Below are 20,307 nucleotides of genomic sequence, written 5' to 3'. Positions count from 1 at the left end.
TCATTCACCATTACAACAAAAATAATAAAATATTTAGTAATAAACATATATAAGGAGACAAAAAGTGTTACATACAAATAACTATAAGACACTGATGAAAGAAATTAAATATGACATAAACAGATGGAGAGATCTATTATGTTCCTGAACTGGAAGAATCAATATTGTGAAAATAACTATACTACCCAAAGTAATCTACAGATTCAATGCAATCCCTATCAAATTACCAATGGCATTTTTCACAAAACTAGAACAAAAAATTTCACAATTTGTATGGCAACACAAAAGACCCTGAATAATCAAAGAAATCTTAAGCAGAATGGAGCTGGAGGAATCACCCTTTCTGACTTCAGACTAGACTGCTGCTGCTGCTGCTGCTGCTAAGTTGCTTCAATCATGTCTGACTCTGTACAACCCCAGGGACAGCAGCCCACCAGGCTCCTCTGTCACTGAATTCTCTAGGCAAGAATACTGGAGTGGGTTGCCATTTCCTTCTCCGTCAGACTATACTACAAAGCTTTATTTTTATAGTTAGGGTGTTGTCTTGTCCCATAGACTCACTTCCTGCATTTTGAACCCATTAGGTTAACTGAGATGTCTTGGTGTAACACAGCCAGTTCATCTACCTGCCAAGGCTCTTGTTAATTCACCCTACTGTCACATTTGGGTTTAATTAAATACTGAAATCCCTCAAATCCTTGCCAGATACTGTTATATTTTTTTAGTGTCAAACACTTAGATGTCTGGTGCACCAAATATCCTGGAGTCCTTTATTTTCCATTCCTGTATACTACAGTCAATCTTTCCCAGCATCAGGGTCTTTTCCAATGAGTTGGCTGTTAGTATCAGGTGCCCAAAGTATTGAAGCTTCAGTTTCAGCATCAGTCCTTCCAATGAATAGTCAGGGTTGATTTTCTTTAAGATTGACTGGTTTGATCGCTTAGCTGTCCAAGGGACTCTCAAGAATCTTCTCCAGCACCACAGCTCGAAAACATCAATTCTTTGGTGCTCTGCCTCCTTCATGGTCCAGCACTCCCATCCGTACATGACTACTGGAAAGACCATAGCCTTGACTATATGGACCTTTGTCAGCAAGGCGATGCCTTTGCTTTTTATTACACTGTCTAGGTTTGACATAGCTTTCCTGCCAAGAAGCAATCCTCTTCTAATTTCATGGCTGCAGTCACCATGTGCAGTAATTTTAGAGCCCAAGAAGAAGAAATCTGTCACTGCTTTCACCTTTTCCCTTCTATTTGCCATGAAGTGATGGGACTGTTAAGCAAGCTTTTTCACTCTCCTCTTTCACCCTCATCAAGAAGCTCTTTAGTTCCTTTCCGCTATCTGCCATTAAAGTGGTATCATGGGCTTATCTGAGCCATTAGGCACAAATACTTGTACACAATATACAAGTGTGAATGTAAGCACTTGGAAAATAGCTAAAAGAGCCACACAAAGCACTCGGAGAGTGGGGAAACTCTCCTTGTCCCGCACTATTGGAATTCTGAAGGGTGCACACACGAATTCATGGACTTGTGCGACCCGCCTCCGGCTAAGGACGCCATTGCAGCCGGCAGAGTCCTGTTTACTGATCAAGTCTCTCAGTCAGCCGTCGTGATGACGTCATCGCGGCAGGCGGTGGCGCATGCGCAATAGAAGGAGCGCCTGGAGCTGCGTGGGTTGCTTCTTAGGCGTTTCCGGTTCGGGGTCGTGCCGGCACCCGGGTCTCTGGGCTGGCAACTTTTGTATTCTTGGCGTTGCGTGCGCGGCATCTTGGGGGTCACATGAGCCAGTGGCATCATGCCGGTGGTCACTGGGGCCAGGATCGCGTCTTTTCTGGATATTCGTCAGCCAAGAAGAAGGGCGGAAACCACATCCCCGAAAGGTAATACACGTCTCGGTCCTTGGGAGTTGCCCTTTCATCTCAGAGCCCCTGGGCCGGGTCTTCATCTCTTGTGCTGTCCGCCTGTCGCGTTTACTCCGGCCGGCTTGGATCGTCCGCCTGTGCTAGTCGGCACTGACCCGCTCGCGGCTGCGTTCAGAGTAGCTGAAAGGGACGGTGTGTGATGTTCTGATTTCTCCCCATTGTTTCAAAAGCGAGGCTCTGGTCATTGCTTTTCAGGTAAAATGCCAAAGGACTGCTATTTTAAGGTGAGACTGTCGGTGTTGGGGACACAAAGTAATTACCAAAATAGAATCCCCTTCAATTGCTCAGGTCTTCCCTGGTGGCTCAGACGGTTTAAAGAATCCACCTGCAATGCAGGAGTCCCGAGTTCGATCTCTGAGAAGATACCCTTGGAGAAGGGAATGGCAACCCACTCCTCTATTTTTGCCTGGAGAATTCCATGGACAGAGGATCCTGGCGGGCTACAGTCCATGGAGTCGCGGAGTCGGACACTACTAAGCGACTAGCACTTTAAGTTTTCGCCTCCAATTCCTGAATCTGTGTTGTTTTTGGCACAGAAAATGTAACAGGAACTGAGTTTCAGTGAAGAAAAAAAAAAAAAAAACCCACATCAATAGCGCTGACTTTTCTAAAGAAACAGTTCTGTGTTATTTGTCTTGTCTCCGGGAATCATAAAGGGCATAGTCTTGCTTCAGAACCGGTGTCATTTGAGAGATCTACCTCTATACATTCAAATTAATTTTGAGACTTTACTCATATGTACAGTAAACCCATTTATTCCCTGAGACCTTCCTTTCTTCCGCCGCATATCCTTTTAAATCAACTCCATTTTACCTCCTGAATTTCTTTTGAATCTGTCACGTCTTCTTCATCCTAATAGTGAACTTCTGCCCTCACTTTCTGTGCTTCCGATACACTGAGTTAACCTTGCTTCCAACTCATCCTACAGAAATCAGTTCAAATATTACTTTTCACTGTGATTCCTAGCATTTTGTGACCTTCACAATCCCATTATTAGGTTTTCTTTTAAAATACGGATTTGAAGTTCCCTACTGAATTTGATGGCATCAGTTAAATGAGGACTAAGAATAAAGTGGGAAGTGAAAGTATTGTGTTTAAACTAATTTCAGTCAACCTGCTTGTATTAATGATACCTTAGTACTCAACACCAGGCCATTTTTATTAGGGAGTCAGAAGTTCTGGCCATCTTTGGTTTCAGATATACTTTGTTAAGACCTTTGCACTGTTTTGTTGCCTTTTGTCTGTGTTCACGATGGGAAAACTGGAACTAGGGAAGTAAAAGTTATTACTAGGTTCATTTGAATAAAATGCAAAGCTGAAAGAAGAGGAATCTACTGTAGAAGACTTTGATTTCCATTTTGAAGGTGCATTCATCCTATGCTGGGAGACAGGCTATATAAAATTTGCCTAACAAAAAATGTATTAATAGGTGGAAAGACTATCTCCCAGTTGGACAGAGGATGCCTGGGACTCGTTTCATTGCTTTCAAAGTTCCTTTGAAAAAGGTAAGCAAAAGTTGATATAGTATTTTTTCAAAATCTGAATTCACCAGATAGAACCCTAGTTCTCAACCCTGTTGTACTCCATTTTCCTCTTTTATACTTTTTTTTCCCTTTTTATACTTTACTACCCCCTTTACTATCCTGAAATGAATTCATAAATACAATCTAATTTCATAGGGAAAAATCAATGTAATGCTTTAACTATAAGGAAAGAGTAAATAAAGTAAACTGTAATAAAGTAATGTGTACCTTGGGACTTCCCTGGGGGCTCAGTGGTAAAGAATCTGCCTGCCAAGCAAGAGACACAGGTTTGATCCCTGGGTTGGAAAGATCCCCTGGAAAAGGAAATGGCAACCCACTCCAGTATTCTTACCTTGGAAATCCCACGGGCAGAGGAGCCTGTCAGGCTACAGTCCATGGGGTTGCAAAAGAGTCGGACATGACTTAACCAACTCAACAACAACAACAACACGGATATATATCTCAGTATGTATATATTTGGGCATGACTGTACCAGAAATAAAAAAAACAGTTGCTTGCACCATGAATGCAGAAAACTGTGGACTTTGGTAGTGATGCGTCAGTGTTGGTTCATGGACTCTCAAAAATGAAGCCCACTCATATGGAATGTTGATCACGGAGAAGGCTGTGAGATGGACAGAACATATAAATGGGAACTCTGTACTTTCTGCTCAGTTTTGCTCTGAATCTAAAACTGCTGTAAAACTAGTCTAGTGATATATTTCAAAGAAAATGTGTTGCTGGGACTTGAATAACCAAACAGATCAATGGCAAAGAGTAGGTAAATAAGCCAAGTACATACAAGAATATTTAGCAATGAAATCCATCCTTCATATATATATTCAAGAAGTATTTATTTATAAGTGTCTATTTACAGGCACTCTGCTTGGCGTTGACAGTACAGTGGTAGGCAAAACTGATGTGGTCCCTGCCTTTTGGGAGTTTACAGTCTGTTTAGGAGACCAGCATGAAAGAAAGAAATATATAGAAATGCTTCCCTCTAATCTCTCTGGAAGAAAGGATTGTAATACAGCTTGTAAATTCCAGAGGAGGAAACTTAGCTTTGAATTTCATGTTAGCATCACAGGGCTTCAGTAAATGAATAATATAAGAATGGATTTTAAGCACATTTTTTTAAAATTTCATTCTCTCTGACAGAGTTTTGAAAAGCATCTTGCCCCAGAAGAATGTTTTTCCCCCTTGGATCTTTTTAACAAAATCCAAGAACAGAATGAAGAACTTGGACTGATTATTGACTTAACATATACTCGCCGCTATTATAAGCCAGAGGTAAATGGAACTTGCAGTTGAAAAGGACATTCTTTTTGGTACTATAATAATTTGTAGTAATTCGATGTTTATCATCTTATACTAAGGTGAATCCTGGCCTTCTTTCATGAGTAATAGTTCAAAAAGGAAAGTTGGTGGTTTCCTTAAGTACACATTTCTGATTTCTCTCTGCAGTGAGATTAAGAAAATGAAATTGAAGACATGAATTGAACTATACCATTTGGCAATAGGCTCTGGATCTGCTTAAGAATTGTATAAGCTCCCCTGTTGTGTAGTTTGAAAATGAAGTAAACTATTAGTAAGAATAGTAAGCCTGAAAGGAAAGAAAGTATATCCATTATGTCTTTATATGTTTAAGCATCACAATAAAAGGCAATTGTTCTCTAAGTTTTATGCTTTCTTTTCCTAAAATCTTTTGATATAATACAGAAACCTGTATATTCTCTTGGCCCTTGTAGGACATATCAGTGCAAAAGAATTATCCTTCTTCTGATCTGTTCCATGGCCTTGGGAAACAATAACACCTAATGTTTGTTAATACGTGTATAGCATTTTGCCATTTAAAAAGTTCTTTCATATCCATTGTCTTAATTAATCCTCTCAACAATCCTTTGCTGTTGAAGTGGCGGTAGTACTAATATCTTCTACTGCACTGCCTCTGCACTTAGCTCAGAGGATAGACAATTACACCTACTAGTTTTACGGGAATGAAACAGATTCAGAAAAGGAAGAGTTTAAATTTGAACTTAGTTGTTCCTCTTTTTTTATTGTGGTAAAATATACGTAAATAATATTTATTTTAACCATTTATAAGTATACAATTCAGTGGCATTAAATATAGTCACGATGTTATGTAGCCATCACCAGTGTTTATATTCAAAATTTTTTCATCATCCTAAACAGAAACTCTATAATCGTTAAACACTACCAACCCCATTTTCCCTCCCACCAGCCCTTGGTAACCTCTATTCTACTTTCTGTCTCTATGAATTTGCCTCTTCGCTGTACCTCATGTAAGTGGCATCTACAATATCTGTCCTACATCTGGCCTATTTCACAAAGCATAATATTTTCAAGGTTCATCATTGTTATAGCATGTGACAAAATGCCGTTCCTTTTTAAGACTTCATAAATCCTATTTTGTGTATATACCATATTTTGTTATTCTTCTGTTGATTGACAAATGATTCCACATCGTAGCTATTGTGAACCATGCTGCTGTGAACATTGGTGTACATACATTTGTTCAAATTGCAGCTCTCAGTTCTTTTAGATGTGCAGTGTCGGTCGGAGCAGAGTTGTTGGATTATGTTAGTTCTGTGTTTAACCTTTGAGAAACTCAAACTGTTTCCTACAGTGTCATAAACAATTATTACAAATTTAAACATATACAGAAGTTTACAAAATACTGAGTGTTCTTTGTATGTTGAGAATTTCATGAAATCATCTCACTATAATATTTATCAACTGATGTCTATCATTCTTCATTTATACCTCTGCCTGTTTCACTCTTATTTCATTGTGTAGCAGATCCTAGATAACATTTAATTACACATATGTATTTTTTGTTATATATATATTTAAAATGTAGGACTTTTATTCCTTAGTATCATTCTTTAATATTATTAAATATCCAATCAGTGCTGAAATTTGCAGTTGTCTCCTAAATGTCATAAAAAGCTGTTTTTAAGAATTTTGAATTGGATCCAAATATGGTCCACATGTTACCTGATATGGTCTTATTGTTAGGTCTCTAATTTTATTTTTATTTATTTTTTTGTAGGTTCTTCTTCCATGTCTCTCTCACTTTTTTTCCTCCTTGAATTTTATTTTTTAAAGAAACTGGTTTAATTGTCCCATCTAGATTTTGATGATCTCATTTGTTAATGTGTTGTTAAACATATTCTTCAGTGCTTTTATTTCCTGTAAATTGGTAGTTGGACCTAGAGGCTTGGTCTCAATGAAGCTTGGATGTTTTCTTTTGGTAAAGCAGTTTCATACATGAGAATGAACAGGTGTTTATAATTATAAGTGATGATGAATATAGGTCTTCTTCCGTGGAGACATATGGTTGTCTCTTTCTATGATATTAACAGTCACTGATGATTGATTCCTACATCCACTAACTCAGTTGGAGCTTCAAAAAATGGTGAATTCTATAGTTCCTTTTTCACTTATTAGCTGGGGGTATTTCTATCAGGAGAAAATTCCCTGCATAAGCTATTTGGTTGCCCAGCTATAGAGGCATGATTTTCTCCTTTTATTTAAAAGTTTTCAAAATAATGAGTTGATTCACAAATACCCTCCAGTGGTGACCGGCTTTATTTATTTGTGTCACCATGGACTGCATTGGGCTTCCCTGGCAGCTTAGTGGTAGAGAGTCCACCTGCCAATGCAGGAGACTCAGGTTAAGTCCCTGGGTTGGGAAGATCCCCTGGAGAAGGAAATGGCAACCCACTCTAGTATTCTTGCCTGGGAAATCCCAAGGACAGAGGAGCCTGGCGGGCTACAGTCCATGGGGTCACAAAGAGTTGGACACCACTTAGTAACTAGACAAGAATGGTGGACTCCATTCCAGCTGTTCTAACTGAGGGCCTACCTTTGGCCAGTGGAGCTTCTCAGTGACCCTTGCATCCTTTTGACATGACATCAGTTGTTCCTAGACTTTTTCAGTGGTTCGAGATAGGAAATGTGTGTGTTTGTTTTTAATATAAAATATATCATGGGTTCAAGGCTTTCCAGGTGGTGTTAGTGGTAATGAACCCCCCTGCTGATGCAGGAGACATAAGAGATGAGGGTTCAATCCCTGGGTCGGGAAGATCTGGTGGAGGAGGGCATGGCAGCCCACTCCAGTATTCTTGCCTGGAGAATCCCACAGACAGAGGAGCCTGGCAGGTACCATCCATGGGGTCGCAAAGAGTCAGACACGACTGAAGCGACTTAGCATGCTCACACACATATCATAGGTTCATACTGCTACTTTCCATTTAAGTTCAGAACTACAGAATTTTCCCTTAGCCTGTTCTGTCTTTTATTGATAATCTGCTTTCTCCCACCCCAAGAATACCAGTTCTCAACAGTGCATGAAATTTGCTCTGTTTTCCAGTTCCAAGTTCTTTTGACCCTACTGTACCCTATTCTACTTCAATGAATCACAGCTGCTTTATGCTCTTAAAATGTAAGATACTAGGTAGAACTATTTTTTATCATTTTGAGTTATATGTGCCTTCATTCATATTGATTTGCTTTTGCATCCCTAGTAACTGTCCTTCCTGTAGTTTAAAGGGAATCACGTGATACTTCCTGGTTAAAGCAACTTTGGGAAAAAAAGTCCCTTATCAGAGTGACTGACATACTTAGATTAATATAATGTCTTTGTTTATATTTTGCTTTCTCTAATTAATCTTTTGTTCTTTCCCTACAAATGAAATAATATCCATTCCATGGTTTTGCCTTCTAGGAATTACCAGAAAATATTCCTTATTTAAAAATTTATACAGTCGGGCATCAGGTTCCTGATGATGACACTATTTTTAAATTCAAAAATGCTGTTAATGGGTTTTTGAAAGAAAATAAAGATAATGGTGAGTGGTTTTTTTTGTTTTTTTCTCTTTACCTGAATTTTGGTATGCATTTCAAGTGGGGTTGGAGAATTTTAATATTTTTAATAGTTCTGACATTAGGCCTATTTGTTTGATAATATTAAGGTGGTGCTAACAGAGGCGTTTTTCCTTTTTATGGTCTCAAGCAATTTAGTTTTGGGGTTTTTTTTGGGGGGGGTCAATTCAATTTGGAAGGTGATTGTTGTGAGAAGTACAAACTGAACTAGCTTATTTACCTCTTTTTAGAAACTTTGAATGGGAAATATATAATAAAAATGTTCTTTTGTCCTATTTCTTGGTTGAAAGGTATCAAAGGGAACATGGTGTTTGCTATGTTTTAAGACTGAGTAATCTCTTTGGAATGCCACTGACCCGCTGACAGCGTGCGACCCCTCTGTGGGTCTTCTGCCAGCAATGGGCTAACTTCACTGTGCTCTCTGATGTCTGGATCTTGCTTATGATCCCTTGTAGTTTCCTCTGCTATAAATCCCTCCCACAGATGCCAGGCTCACTGATAAAGAGGGAGAGACTATACTCTCCACTCCCTAAAATTGGTAGACTCAGAAAATAAATTGGTTTAGTAAACACTGAGAGCCTATGAGGTTTGTTGTTAGGGCATGGGGAAACAGGTGACTAGCAGTCTAGTTCGGTAGACACTTATGGTTATCTAGGAAGAAAAGCATGTAGTAACTCTTAAGACAGTGGGTTAATTATAATAAAAGAACCAAGTGCAGGGACTTCCCAGCCGTCAGTGGTTAAGACTCCATGATTCCCGTGCAGGGGGCGCAGGTTTGATCCCTGGTCCAGGAACTCAGACCCCACATGCTGCGTGGTGCGACCAAAAACAAACAAAAATAAAAGAATCGAGTGCCCCAGGAGAAACTGAGGAGGGCCTGACTGAGGGTCTGAGCTGGGCTTGGGGGCAGAGGATCTTGCCGGAATGAGGAGAGGACAGACCAGGTATTGGGAGCAGGTACAGAAGGCACCGGACTAGAACTTGTGCAGCGGAGGGGCGGCCCCTGGAGTGACTAGAGGGCAGTGTGAACGGATAGGGAATTCATACATTCATTTTCTACAGAAATATCTTATAACCATCTGAGTTGAAGGCACTATTCTAGGAAGTAGGAACAGAAGAGTTCTTGCCCTTACATACTTTACATTCTAGTGGGGGAGAGAGAAAAGTAATCATATGGAGTGTCAGGCGGTGGGTGGTAAGTGCTCTGGAAAATAACAAACAAGATGAAGTGAGGGAGTGTGGAAGGTGACGAGGGAAGCCCTCTCTATTAAGATGTCAGCTGATCAGAGCCTTAAAGGAAGCAAGGAACAAGCCATTGGATATCTGAGGGAGTGGGGATGGGGTGGGACGGAGTGTTCTAAAGCAGAGGGAATAGTAGGTACAAATTCCTTGAGGTACGACTATGCTTGGCAGGCTTAAGGAGCAGTAAGAAGGCCAGTGTGGCTGAACAGGGGCGAGCGAGTGAAGTCAGAGAAGTAGAAAGTGGGATCAGAGAGGCTGGCAGGGGACGGGAGGGAGGTGGGTCACATAGCTCAAAGTTTGAACTTATAATTCAGTTGGAGAGACAGATTGATAGTTTCAATTTGTAATTCAGTTGGAGAGAGAGTGATACTTGTTTATAAAGAGTTCTAAATTCTTTGCTAAAAATTTGGGGTTTATTCTATGCTAAATGAAGATTTTTAATCAACAGAGCAATCCAGCCAGGTTTATATTTTAGAAGATAACATCTTCCATGTGGCAGGTCAGTTGGAATAGAAGGGGTTAGAAGTTGGGCAGTAGTAATCCACGCCGGAGACGACGAATGCCACACACTGCCTAGTCACAGACATGCCTTTTGCAGAGATAAAACGTGTTGTTTTCTATTTACTTTCTCGTGTGTGTATATATATATACACACACACACACATATATATATATATATATTTTTTTTTTTTTTAAGTGCTAAACTAAGAGATACTGTGGCATAGTTGGAAAAATCTGAGACTATTCTAGTCTTTGTTCTGTTTGCCTGCTGTGCAGCTCGGGCTTAACACCTCAAGCCTTTCTCATTGTGATATAAGAACAGCGCTATGTTCCCGAGAACTCCACAGACATATAGACCCATGGTATGTATGGAGCAGCAAATGGAGAGTAGGAACAGAAGCACTTTGGGAACCCAAGAAACCGTTTGTTCTTTTCATAAATTCTATTGAGCATTAAAAGTGAAGGCTTTCCATTTGTTTCACCCAAAACAGATTTCATTCTTTTGGTAGCTTGTTTTGTTTTGTTTTTTTCCCACTCCCTTTCTCTATAGTCAAATCAGTTCATGATGGGTGTGCTCCAGTCCATGCTATTGCATATGATTGGAGGCTATGCAAGATTTCCAGGACGCAATGAATTTTGACTATATTAATTCTTTATAGTATGTTCCTGCTAAAACATATTTTTCTTCAGAGTTTTTCCATTTTAGGATAGTGGTGGTGTTCTAGTAAACAATAAATGCTACTCTTCAGAAAATTGTATAACCTTTCTTTAGGTAGCTACTTCATTTATTTAATCCCATATTTTCTGTTTTCTAGACAGACTTATTGGTGTCCACTGTACCCATGGTTTAAACAGGACTGGCTACCTCATCTGCAGGTGAGTTGCCAACCCCAAGAGGCAGACCATGTTTAAATTTTTTGTTTACAATAGTAATGTCAGCTGAATGCAGAAAATGCAGTCAGTTAAAGAAATGTATGAAGTAGAAGCAGTCATGCCCTTGACTTAAGAGATTACCACCAGTGATAATTTAGCACATTTTTTTTTTTTTTTACTTAAAAAACACAGATAGAAGCACATATAATCGTCCCCTGATATCTGCAGGGGATTGGTTTCAGGATATCCCATGATACCAAAATCCTCAGATGCTCAGGTCCCCTGTGTAAACTGGTGTAGGATAGTCAGCCCCCTATATCTGCAGGAATGAAACCTGTGGATACAGAGGACTGAGTCTACATGTGATTTCATGGTATAGTATTTAGATGTTCTGGTGTATAATTTAATATATGGTAGACATCTTCCTATGAAAATATTTGGAGACTTTGTTCTTTTTTGAAGGCTGCATTGTTTCTTTGCTTACTGATGAACAGAAAGTCAGAAGTTTTTGATATTATAAAACATTGAAATAATGAACATTCCTCTGTGAATGTCTTTGACTTTATATGCTTTGTCTCAGATAACCTCACTCTGAATGGGACTTCTGAATTAAAGAGTTTATGCCCTTATGCTTTTTGTGACTGTACCAATTTTTGTTTGTTCATTCAGAAAATATTTAAAATATTGAGTATCTGTTGTGTTTAAGCTCTGTGCTGGGTCCTAGCAAAAAGCCTTGGGAAATTGTGGGAGCAGAGAGACTTTACCTACCCTTTGTGAATTCTGGCAGTCCAGAGAGGGAATAGAGATTCAAGAATTACACTCTGCATGTACAGTTACAACTCTGACAAATGCCAAGGAAAGGGACCTGGTACCACAAGAACATATTTTAGGGAGGATTTGACCTCATCATGGAGATTAGAAGTTTCTCGCCCCCCCCCCCCCCCTTTGGGCTTTTATTGAGGTTATTATTACATAGGCATGATTGATTAAATCATTGGCTGTTGGTAGTGGACTCAACTTCCAGCCCATCTCCAGCCCATAAAAGTTCCAAACTTCATACAATATTTCTCCTTTGAGAAAGTTTCTCTAGGGATGTTTGAGCTGATATCTGATGGAGAAGTAGGTGTTAACCAGACATTGGGGAGACATTTCTAAGCATTAGAAATAAGAAAGACCCTGTAAGAGGAAAGCATATGCTCTGTTGGAGGAACTGGCCAGGAAGGCAGGGGTGTGGGGGAAGTGTTTCATTCAAATGGAGCTGCTCAGTCGTGCAGGTTTGTGTTCAAGGTTTTAGACGTTAAGAGTATTAGAAAATCATTGAACTGTTTTTGTTGAAGGTGAGTGTACTTAAATTTGTATTTTCACCCTCTCATTTGGCTACTGAGTGGAGAATACACTGAGGGGATAAAGAGCAAGGAAACAAGTTAGGAGACGTTAGTAGAAACTGGGCATAATGGTGGCTTGGACCAGGATTTGGTGGTCATTTTGGTGGAAAGATGTGAACATATTCTAGAGATGTTTAGGCAACATCATTGTTTAGGCCTTGCTGGTGGGTTGAGGATGAAGGTGAGGAAGCAATAACTGTCAGTGATGGTGATTCCTAAGTTTCTGGGTCCTACAGTTGGTTAATAGTTAATAGATTAATAGTGTTTTTTTTTTAGATATGATGTTAATATTTTTCCTAATTTGTCTGTTACTTGTTGGTTCCTGATGAATAATACTTAGTCATATTAAGTCTCCTGTTTTTAGTGTACAGAGCATTCTGATCAAAACTGACTGTTGTATCTTATCAGATACCTTTTTAATATTTGCCAGTTTGATCCTGTATTTTATTCTCTTTCATTTATTAATTGTTGTATTAATGTAAGTAAATACATTAATAGATTTTCTAAAGCTAGGTCATCGCTGCATCCTTGGAATAAAGCCTTTTCATATATCATTCTTTAATAGTTACTGATTAGATATGCTGATGTTTTCTTAGGATTTTTATTTCTATATTTGTAAAGTGAAATTGGACCTTTTTTTTTTTGCAAAAATGATTTTTTTTTCCTTTTTATTTACAATTGACTTGAATTTTGTCTGTTAGGTATTTGATTGATGTAGAAGGCATGAGGCCAGATGATGCAATTGAATGTAAGTATGAGAGCTGTCACTGTTTTCCCTTATTTTTTTAATCTGAAAGTAGAAATGTAGATGAATTTTGCAAATTTTGGTAAAAGAGAAAAGTTTGTGATTCATTTGTTCTGACATAAAATAACCTTTTAGCAAAAGTTTATAAAGGGATGTATCTGAAAGTAATGAGCTATGACAACCTGAATAATCAGTAAGTGGACTTCCTCTTTGATCCGCTTTCTCTGGGAAAGATTTGCTTTTTGTACACTTAATTTCTAACAGTTCATCTCTCCTCAGTATTCAATAGATGCCGTGGACATTGCTTAGAAAGGCAAAACTACATTGAAGACCTTCGGAATGGTCCCATCAGAAAGTAAGTTGCATTTTATACCTGATATTTGTGGTTAGAAAGATCTATTTTTGTATCATTTAAATTGCACATATCCATTCTTCTTGTAGCTCATTTACTTGCTGTAGGAAACCTAAACAAATAGGAGTGTGGGGGGGAGGTGGGATTGTTTTTTTTTCATGGGCCAAAATACAGTCACTGAACTGATGCCAAATTTAGACACCAATAATATTTTGTGGAAACATTCTATTTGAGGAATTGGGATTCCAGTGTATCTAGAACAAGAGGTTTTGAAGATTCAACACATATGATGGAGCCAGTTTTCACAGCTACTAAGTCTTTTAACCGAAGACCTAAGCATAACATACATCAGACCCAAGGTTACCCAGAACCTCGGCATTTTCATACCTGGACTCAAGATTTACAGCAGTCAGAAAGGTATCTCTGCTTTCCTTTTGTCTAAAATTGAAATAGAAACTAATACTATAAATTAGTGCAAACACAGTATGATAATATGAAGAACTTGTATTTTCTTGCTGGTCAGTGTCAACCAGGAGGTACTGTTTTCTCCATGTTTTGCATTTAGGACTGGAAAATCAAGTATAGGATGGGGAATAGGTGATTTTTCAGAGGCAGTTGGGATAAGATCTTAGAAATTTTCATTGATCCTTAAACTTAGCTTAAGACAATAATTTGATGTGCGTGCCAAAAAGGATCTTACATACTTGTCTGTGTGTGTTAGGCGCTCAGTCACGTCAGACTCTTTGTGACCCCATGGACTGTAGCTCACCAGGCTCCTCTGTCCGTGGGATTCTCCAGGCAAGGATACTGGAGTGGGTTCCCATTTCCTCCTCCAGGGGGTCTTCCTGACCCAGGGATCGAACCCACATCTTCTGCATTGGCATGTGGATTCTTTACCACTGTGCCATCTGGGAAGTCTCCTCGCATTCTTAGGCTCCGTTAATAGCGGTACAGTTTTCAGAATAAGGAATGTTGTTTTATTTAAGAGTAAACAAAAATTAGGGCTTCCCACGTGGCACTAGTGGTAAAGAATCCGCCTGCAGTGCAGGAGACATAAGAGACTTGAATTTGATCCCTGGGTTGGGAAGATCCCCTGGAGGAGCGCACAGCAACCCACTCCAGTATTCTAGCCTGGAGAATCCATGGACAGAGGAGCCTGGGGCTATGGTCCATGGGGTCACAAGGAGTCAGACACTGCTGAATCGACTTAGCACAGCACAGCACAATAAACGCAAATTATACGGAAAATAGTACAATGCCAGTAGAGAAATCTGCAGGAATTGAAACATAAGTCACACACATGTTTTTTTACTTGAGAAACAGGAAAAACCTCAGAACAATTAAAATAGCACAAGGCAGTCGAGGGTAGTGATGGTCAGGCTGGACCTGGGTTTGCATCCGAGCTCTGCTGTTCACTCTCTGTATGATCTTGATTAAGCTCTCTAAATTCCTGTTCTCTTATCTGTTGGATGGAAATTTTAATAATATTATAAATAAAAATTTTACAATACATACCTTGGGATTGTTATTGATTATTACATAAGTTTATTAAGTATTTTAGCACACTGTAAACTTTCCACTTTCAAAAGATGTTGACATTTTTAGAAGATGTAAACATTTCAAAGATTGTTGCTTCTGTTCCCAGGGACTCTGAAAATAGGTATAGCCTTTTTGAAACATAACTGTAATAGCCATAAAAATGCTCATACCTGCTAACCTTGAGACTACAGAAAAACTTCAAAATATGGAAAAATCCATATGCATTTAATCATTCAACACATTTCTCTAAACTTTCTACTGTGCATCAGACTCTGAACTAAATGCTTAGGATAGGCTCATATGTGTTCTGAAATGTTAATCCCGGCATTATTTACAGTAGTGGAAAAATTGATAGCAGCTTGCATTTCTAACAGTTAAGAATAGCTAAGTAAATTATGTATCCATACTGTGATATTTTATAAAACCATTAAAAGTGAGAGCTCACTTATAAGAAGTGAAAATAATAGGTTATGAATCAATAGTCAAAAAAAGATGCTAGAGGAAAAAACCAATAGAAAATATTAACCAGTTTAGTTAGATTAATTGGAATTGAGGGGTTTTGGGGGTGTTTACTTTTCTCAGATCTCCAAATTTTCTTTTATATGATTATATTAGATTTACTGGTATTAATTTTGAGACAGTTAAATTTTAATTTTCCAAATTTGCTGCATGTGCTGTGGTTAGAATTTCTACATTTTGTAATTAATTTATATATGTATTGATTTCTAAGGTGAAAGCAGGTTCCTGTTTTCAAAAATAAATAGCTCATTCTGTTTCGTGTCAACCCTGCCACACGTGGAGTGAAGATATCTGATGAGGATAGTATGAGCGTTTACCTCTGTAGGGAAAGGTGGAAAAGGCTGCTGGGAACCTACAGTGTGCCCAGTCGTGGTGGGTGATTGAAAGACATTGTCTTAATTTACCTTCAAAACAGTCATGAAGATGGAGGGTATTTAATAATACCCTAATGCTCTATTTTATAAAGCACCGAGAGATCCAGAGGTTAAGCAATTTTATCTGCTAAAATCACACAGGTTGAAAACAGTAGAACCAGTGTCTATGTATAATTTTATAAAGCTTGTTATATACAGTTATTAAAACTAATAATGTTTTATTACTTTCATTTTAAGAAAATTTTCACGGAATCAGAACATTTACCAGAGATGCCATGTCCCTCCTCCTGGTCCCCCTGGAGAGGACTATTTCCAGAGGAGATACTCTTGGAATGTAAAGCCAAATGCCAGTCAAAGAGGCCGGAACCAAAGGTTTTCTCCTGGCAGTTACTACAGAGTACCCTATTCAGCCTATTGTAGATGGGCCAAGTGACACAAGCCTACCCTGGAAATCTGTCTGGAGACAGAGCAGGACTGAAATCAGCAAGTGACTTTTTGTAAGATCAGGTCAAATGAAGTTTATAATCTATTTTATTGCTGCCTTATATGTTCAAGCTTAAGGAAAAATTATATTGATACTTACTACTGCTGACAAATTTGCAGTATTTACAGCAGTGAAGGAAATAATCTGTCATTCCACTCTTAAATTTTTTTTAAAGGAAGATATTTTAGAACTGATAAAAGTAATAAAGAATATCCCTTGTAAATTAATGAAAAATTCTACCTTCGTTTTCTATGTATTTTTTCCTGACTAAACTTGTGGTGTTAGTGTGTCTGTCTGTATGTGTGTGTGTGCATGCAGAAACATGTTTTTGTCATATTCTGTTATTGACCCAATCACTAGGATATCTTTTTTCTCCTCCTAACTCCTAACTGTTCAATATTTTTGTTAAGATCTACCTAGGAGATAATCTCTTTAGAACCTAATCACTACTTGTGATTAGTTGTAGTATTTTTGTCATTAGACATCTCTTTCATTGTCAATCTGTTGTTTTATTGGCAGCTTTCTTTCACTGAATTTTCAGATAGGCCATCTAACACAGGAATGGATAAACTTGGAGAGTGATTGTCAGTTGAGCAGGAAAGCCCAATCGATACACCTAAATACTTAATGCTGAGTAATTTACCTGACAGGGTAACTGTTATCAATTGGGTAGGGCTACTCAGAAAACTTGAAAACTTTTGTAGACTGTAGAGATTGCTTGATGAACAGAATAAGATGTGACATTTAAAGCCTGCGATATCCATGGAGACTTGCATGGCTCCTTAAGTTATTGCTTTCCTATTGAACGTAACCTGCTGCAGTCTTTTTCTACTAGCCTCTCACCGTGGGATGGTGCCTGACCTTGACTTTTTCTAAGTTATCTCTTAGCTGGTTTTACCTCTAGAACACACGGATGGATCACTTGGGAGGTATTAATTATTTTTAGTTGCAGAGGAAGCCAGAAACCTTTGTTTGCTCAAGAAAGGGTGTAACTCATTGACTTCATAAGCCTTGGTAGATATTTGATGAATACTTGGGCAAGTTGGCTTCATTTGTTACGCCTCTGATTTTGGAGTGTTGTATCATAGAATGATGCTGCCTGTGATGGCTGTTTGCTCTGTTGTGTTTCAAAAATGAACATCCTGTGGAACCTGACGCTAAGGAGGTGCTCTAACTCACCTTCATCTAAAGGGTGGCTCAGAAAAATTTTTTTTCTACCTGCCACATTTAACAAAGATACAAAAGTTTTTCTTGTTTCCTCACATACTTCATGAACCCTTACTTGGAAAGAATTGGAGCAGGACAACTGGTGAGGCAGAAAGAGAACAACCAGGGACAGGCATGGGATTCCAGCTAGTCTAATATTCTACAGAGTTCCTTGGCAAGCAGTTTCTGAGGAGGACGTTGCCAGCACAAGTGTCATATAAGCAGTGCCACCTTGGAAAACCATCTTTAATCCTGTTGTCTTCTCTGCCCCATCTCATTTCAGTTATCAGCACAGCTTGTTGATAACCACTCTCCTCTTGTGTCTCATTTATTCTTCAACACACTGTGGTTTTGGCTTCTGTGCACATCATACCACTGAAAGACCTCTGGCTAAAGGAACCAGCAACTTCCTCTTTTAAAGCTGTGTAGTGGTCTGTTTAAGCTTTTACATTTTTTATTTTCATCACATCAAAAAACACATACAAGAAAAACACACACACATATGTAGTTTTTTTTTTTTTAGGGTATAAAAATTGATTACACATACAGAATATTACTACTAACAAATGCAGACAGGCGAGGACACCACAGTACGGGATGGAGCACGGCTAGCTCTTTGGAAAGTGAACAGGTTGGGTAGCTTGGAGCCTCATGCCACGCGGGTTGGCCAGTCAGATGGGAAAGCACATGCAAACTCCAGGGACGTCGGGGCGTCCAGTGACCGCTCTGGGTGTCGGCGGCCTTGCCATCTGATTTGGGGCTTCGAAGGACGCCACACCCAGAAGCAAGCAACCGAAGCCAAGGGGCTTTGTAAGGTGGCCCAGGCTGGTCTCTGAAGTCACGGCAACACCAGAGTCAGCAGTGTGTTTAACTGGATGATTTCCACAAACTACACACGACGTTTCTAACCATCACACTTCGGTGAAGTACAAAACATGAAGTTACAGGCTGTGGGAAGAGAAGGCAGCACCTTCCAGCCCCAGTTGGTCTATGGGGTGAGGGTGGGACGGGTATCTTTTTAAACCGAGCCCCTCATTTCAACGTACAAAAGAATTACTCTGATCAGTATTAAATTGTATTGAAAACAAAATGGACTAAAAAGCAAATACTACTCTATGTTGGGGTGAAAATGGGAGGAAAGAATGAGTCCTTCAAAGCAGGAGGGGGACAGTCGGGGAAGGTTCTGGGCCGTGACCCTTGGCGGTCACTCACGCTGCTCCATTTTTACTTTTGGTGGTCTCAGGAAGGTCCGGTTTTTCTTCTCTTTCTTTCCTTTCGTTTTGGCTTGGAAGTTTCGCCAGCTGTCCATGCGACCATCTCGATTTTCCTCAAAATTTTTCTGCCACTCCATTTCTCGTTTGGCTTTTTCTTGAGCTTCAGTCTCTTCCTCCCGTTGTCACTTCCTTTCATGCATCCCTTTGGCTTCTCTCTCTTTCCTTTTAATTTCCAGCTCAGCAAAGAGTTTCATTGTCAGTTTGTATACTGCTTGTTTAAACAGCTCAGGGTCATCCTCCTCCACATTTGTGGGCTTTCCTTCCTTCTTTAATTGCTTTTTTCGCTCTTTCACGGCATGCTCCACATATTCTTTTCCTGCCTGAATTACACCCAGGGCCCTCTTCTTATGTTCCTGATCCAGTAGCAACTTGTAAGCTTTGTCCACAGCTTCAAAAGCCTTTTGTGCTCTGTCAGCATCATCTTGATTTTTGTCAGGATGCACCAGTATGGATAACTGCCGAAACCTCTTTTTTATTTCTTCATCTGTCACTTCAGGATCTATCTGAAGAACCTCAAACAGGTTCAAATTGAAGTAGGAAGAACCAGGACGAGTCAGTCTTTCAATCCGATTTTTGGATGTTAGAACTGAATCTCTCTTCTCTATTTGTTTGACCTCACTGTAGAAGGTCATAAATGCTTCCTCTGTGCTGCCTCCTCCACCCGAAGCCCTGCTCTCTCCTGGAGCCGCCATTTCCCCGGCCCAGTGACCACATGACTCTTCTCCTGTATGTAGTTTAAAATTCAAATAGTTCTACTGAGATTTTTATGAAAAAGAGTAGTCTTCCCATTAGCACACCTGCCCTACCCCCTGATTGTCACTCCCCAAGGGCAACACTTTATGTATTTTTGCATTATTATCTAATATTTGCCTGTTATTTAAATACTAGGCTTATTCAAGCTTTGAATGAAGAACAGATTCAGATGAGGAAGGCAGTAATTCAAAATAGGATGGCATTAGACATACTCACAGCAGCCCAAGGGGGGACTTGCATGAATGTTGTGTGTACATCCCTGACCTGTCTGAAAATGTATCTACTGCCTTGGAGGATATGCAAAATCAAGTGAAAGCCATGTCTAATGAACTGTTGTTATAGTAATCTTGATCATACTGCTTTGTGGGCCCTGCTTCCTACAATGCCTTGTGAATTTTGTAACCCAGAAGTTGATAGCATTCTCTCATGTGGGTGGCAGGAGAGCTAAGGTACAGTATATCTCAATAAATGATGCTCATTATGGAAACTAAGAGCATCAAGAGGGGGGAATGAAGAAGGAATTCATAGGGCCCGGACTCCATCTCAGGCCTGTCCGTGCTGATCGTGCTAGGCCGCCTCTCCAATGGACTCTGAACTCTGTGCTTAGCACCTGTGGGAATGACAATGGAAGGATAAGATCCCCTCTGGGCAGGGGAATCTTGAAGATCACGTCCAGGTTACTCATTGCCTAAGAGAAAACAGACA

At 39.5% G+C, this 20,307-nt stretch overlaps 1 protein-coding gene and 1 pseudogene across 1 annotated transcript; one reads left to right on the top strand and one right to left on the bottom strand.

The window, feature by feature from the left end:
• Positions 1-1,651: 1,651 nt before the first annotated feature.
• Positions 1,652-16,603, top strand: DUSP11 (dual specificity phosphatase 11). Its single transcript, XM_043918401.1, has 9 exons — positions 1,652-1,882; positions 3,354-3,429; positions 4,606-4,737; positions 8,198-8,321; positions 10,914-10,974; positions 13,058-13,104; positions 13,381-13,456; positions 13,688-13,870; positions 16,123-16,603. The coding sequence occupies exons 1-9, from the start codon at positions 1,782-1,784 to the stop codon at positions 16,316-16,318; spliced, it is 996 nt and encodes a 331-aa protein (XP_043774336.1). The 5' UTR covers positions 1,652-1,781; the 3' UTR covers positions 16,319-16,603.
• A 1,985-nt stretch (positions 16,604-18,588) lies between these two features.
• Positions 18,589-19,567, bottom strand: LOC122703855 (annotated as a pseudogene).
• Between the last annotated feature and the right edge of the window lie 740 nt (positions 19,568-20,307).

The sequence above is a fragment of the Cervus elaphus genome, chromosome 11 (genome assembly GCF_910594005.1).
Source record: "Cervus elaphus chromosome 11, mCerEla1.1, whole genome shotgun sequence".
Lineage (NCBI taxonomy): Eukaryota > Metazoa > Chordata > Mammalia > Artiodactyla > Cervidae > Cervus > Cervus elaphus.
The sequence above is the reverse complement of the archived record's forward strand: the minus strand, read 5'-3'. Positions and strand labels throughout refer to the sequence as shown.

Bases quoted from the DNA above. Each gene is read 5' to 3' on its own strand.
- DUSP11 (XM_043918401.1), top strand. From the start codon at position 1,782: ATGAGCCAGTGGCATCATGCCGGTGGTCACTGGGGCCAGGATCGCGTC. The intron at 13,105-13,380 runs GTAAGTATGAGA...ATCTCTCCTCAG, and splicing joins GCCAGATGATGCAATTGAAT to TATTCAATAGATGCCGTGGA. The intron at 13,871-16,122 runs GTATCTCTGCTT...TTTCATTTTAAG, and splicing joins GATTTACAGCAGTCAGAAAG to AAAATTTTCACGGAATCAGA.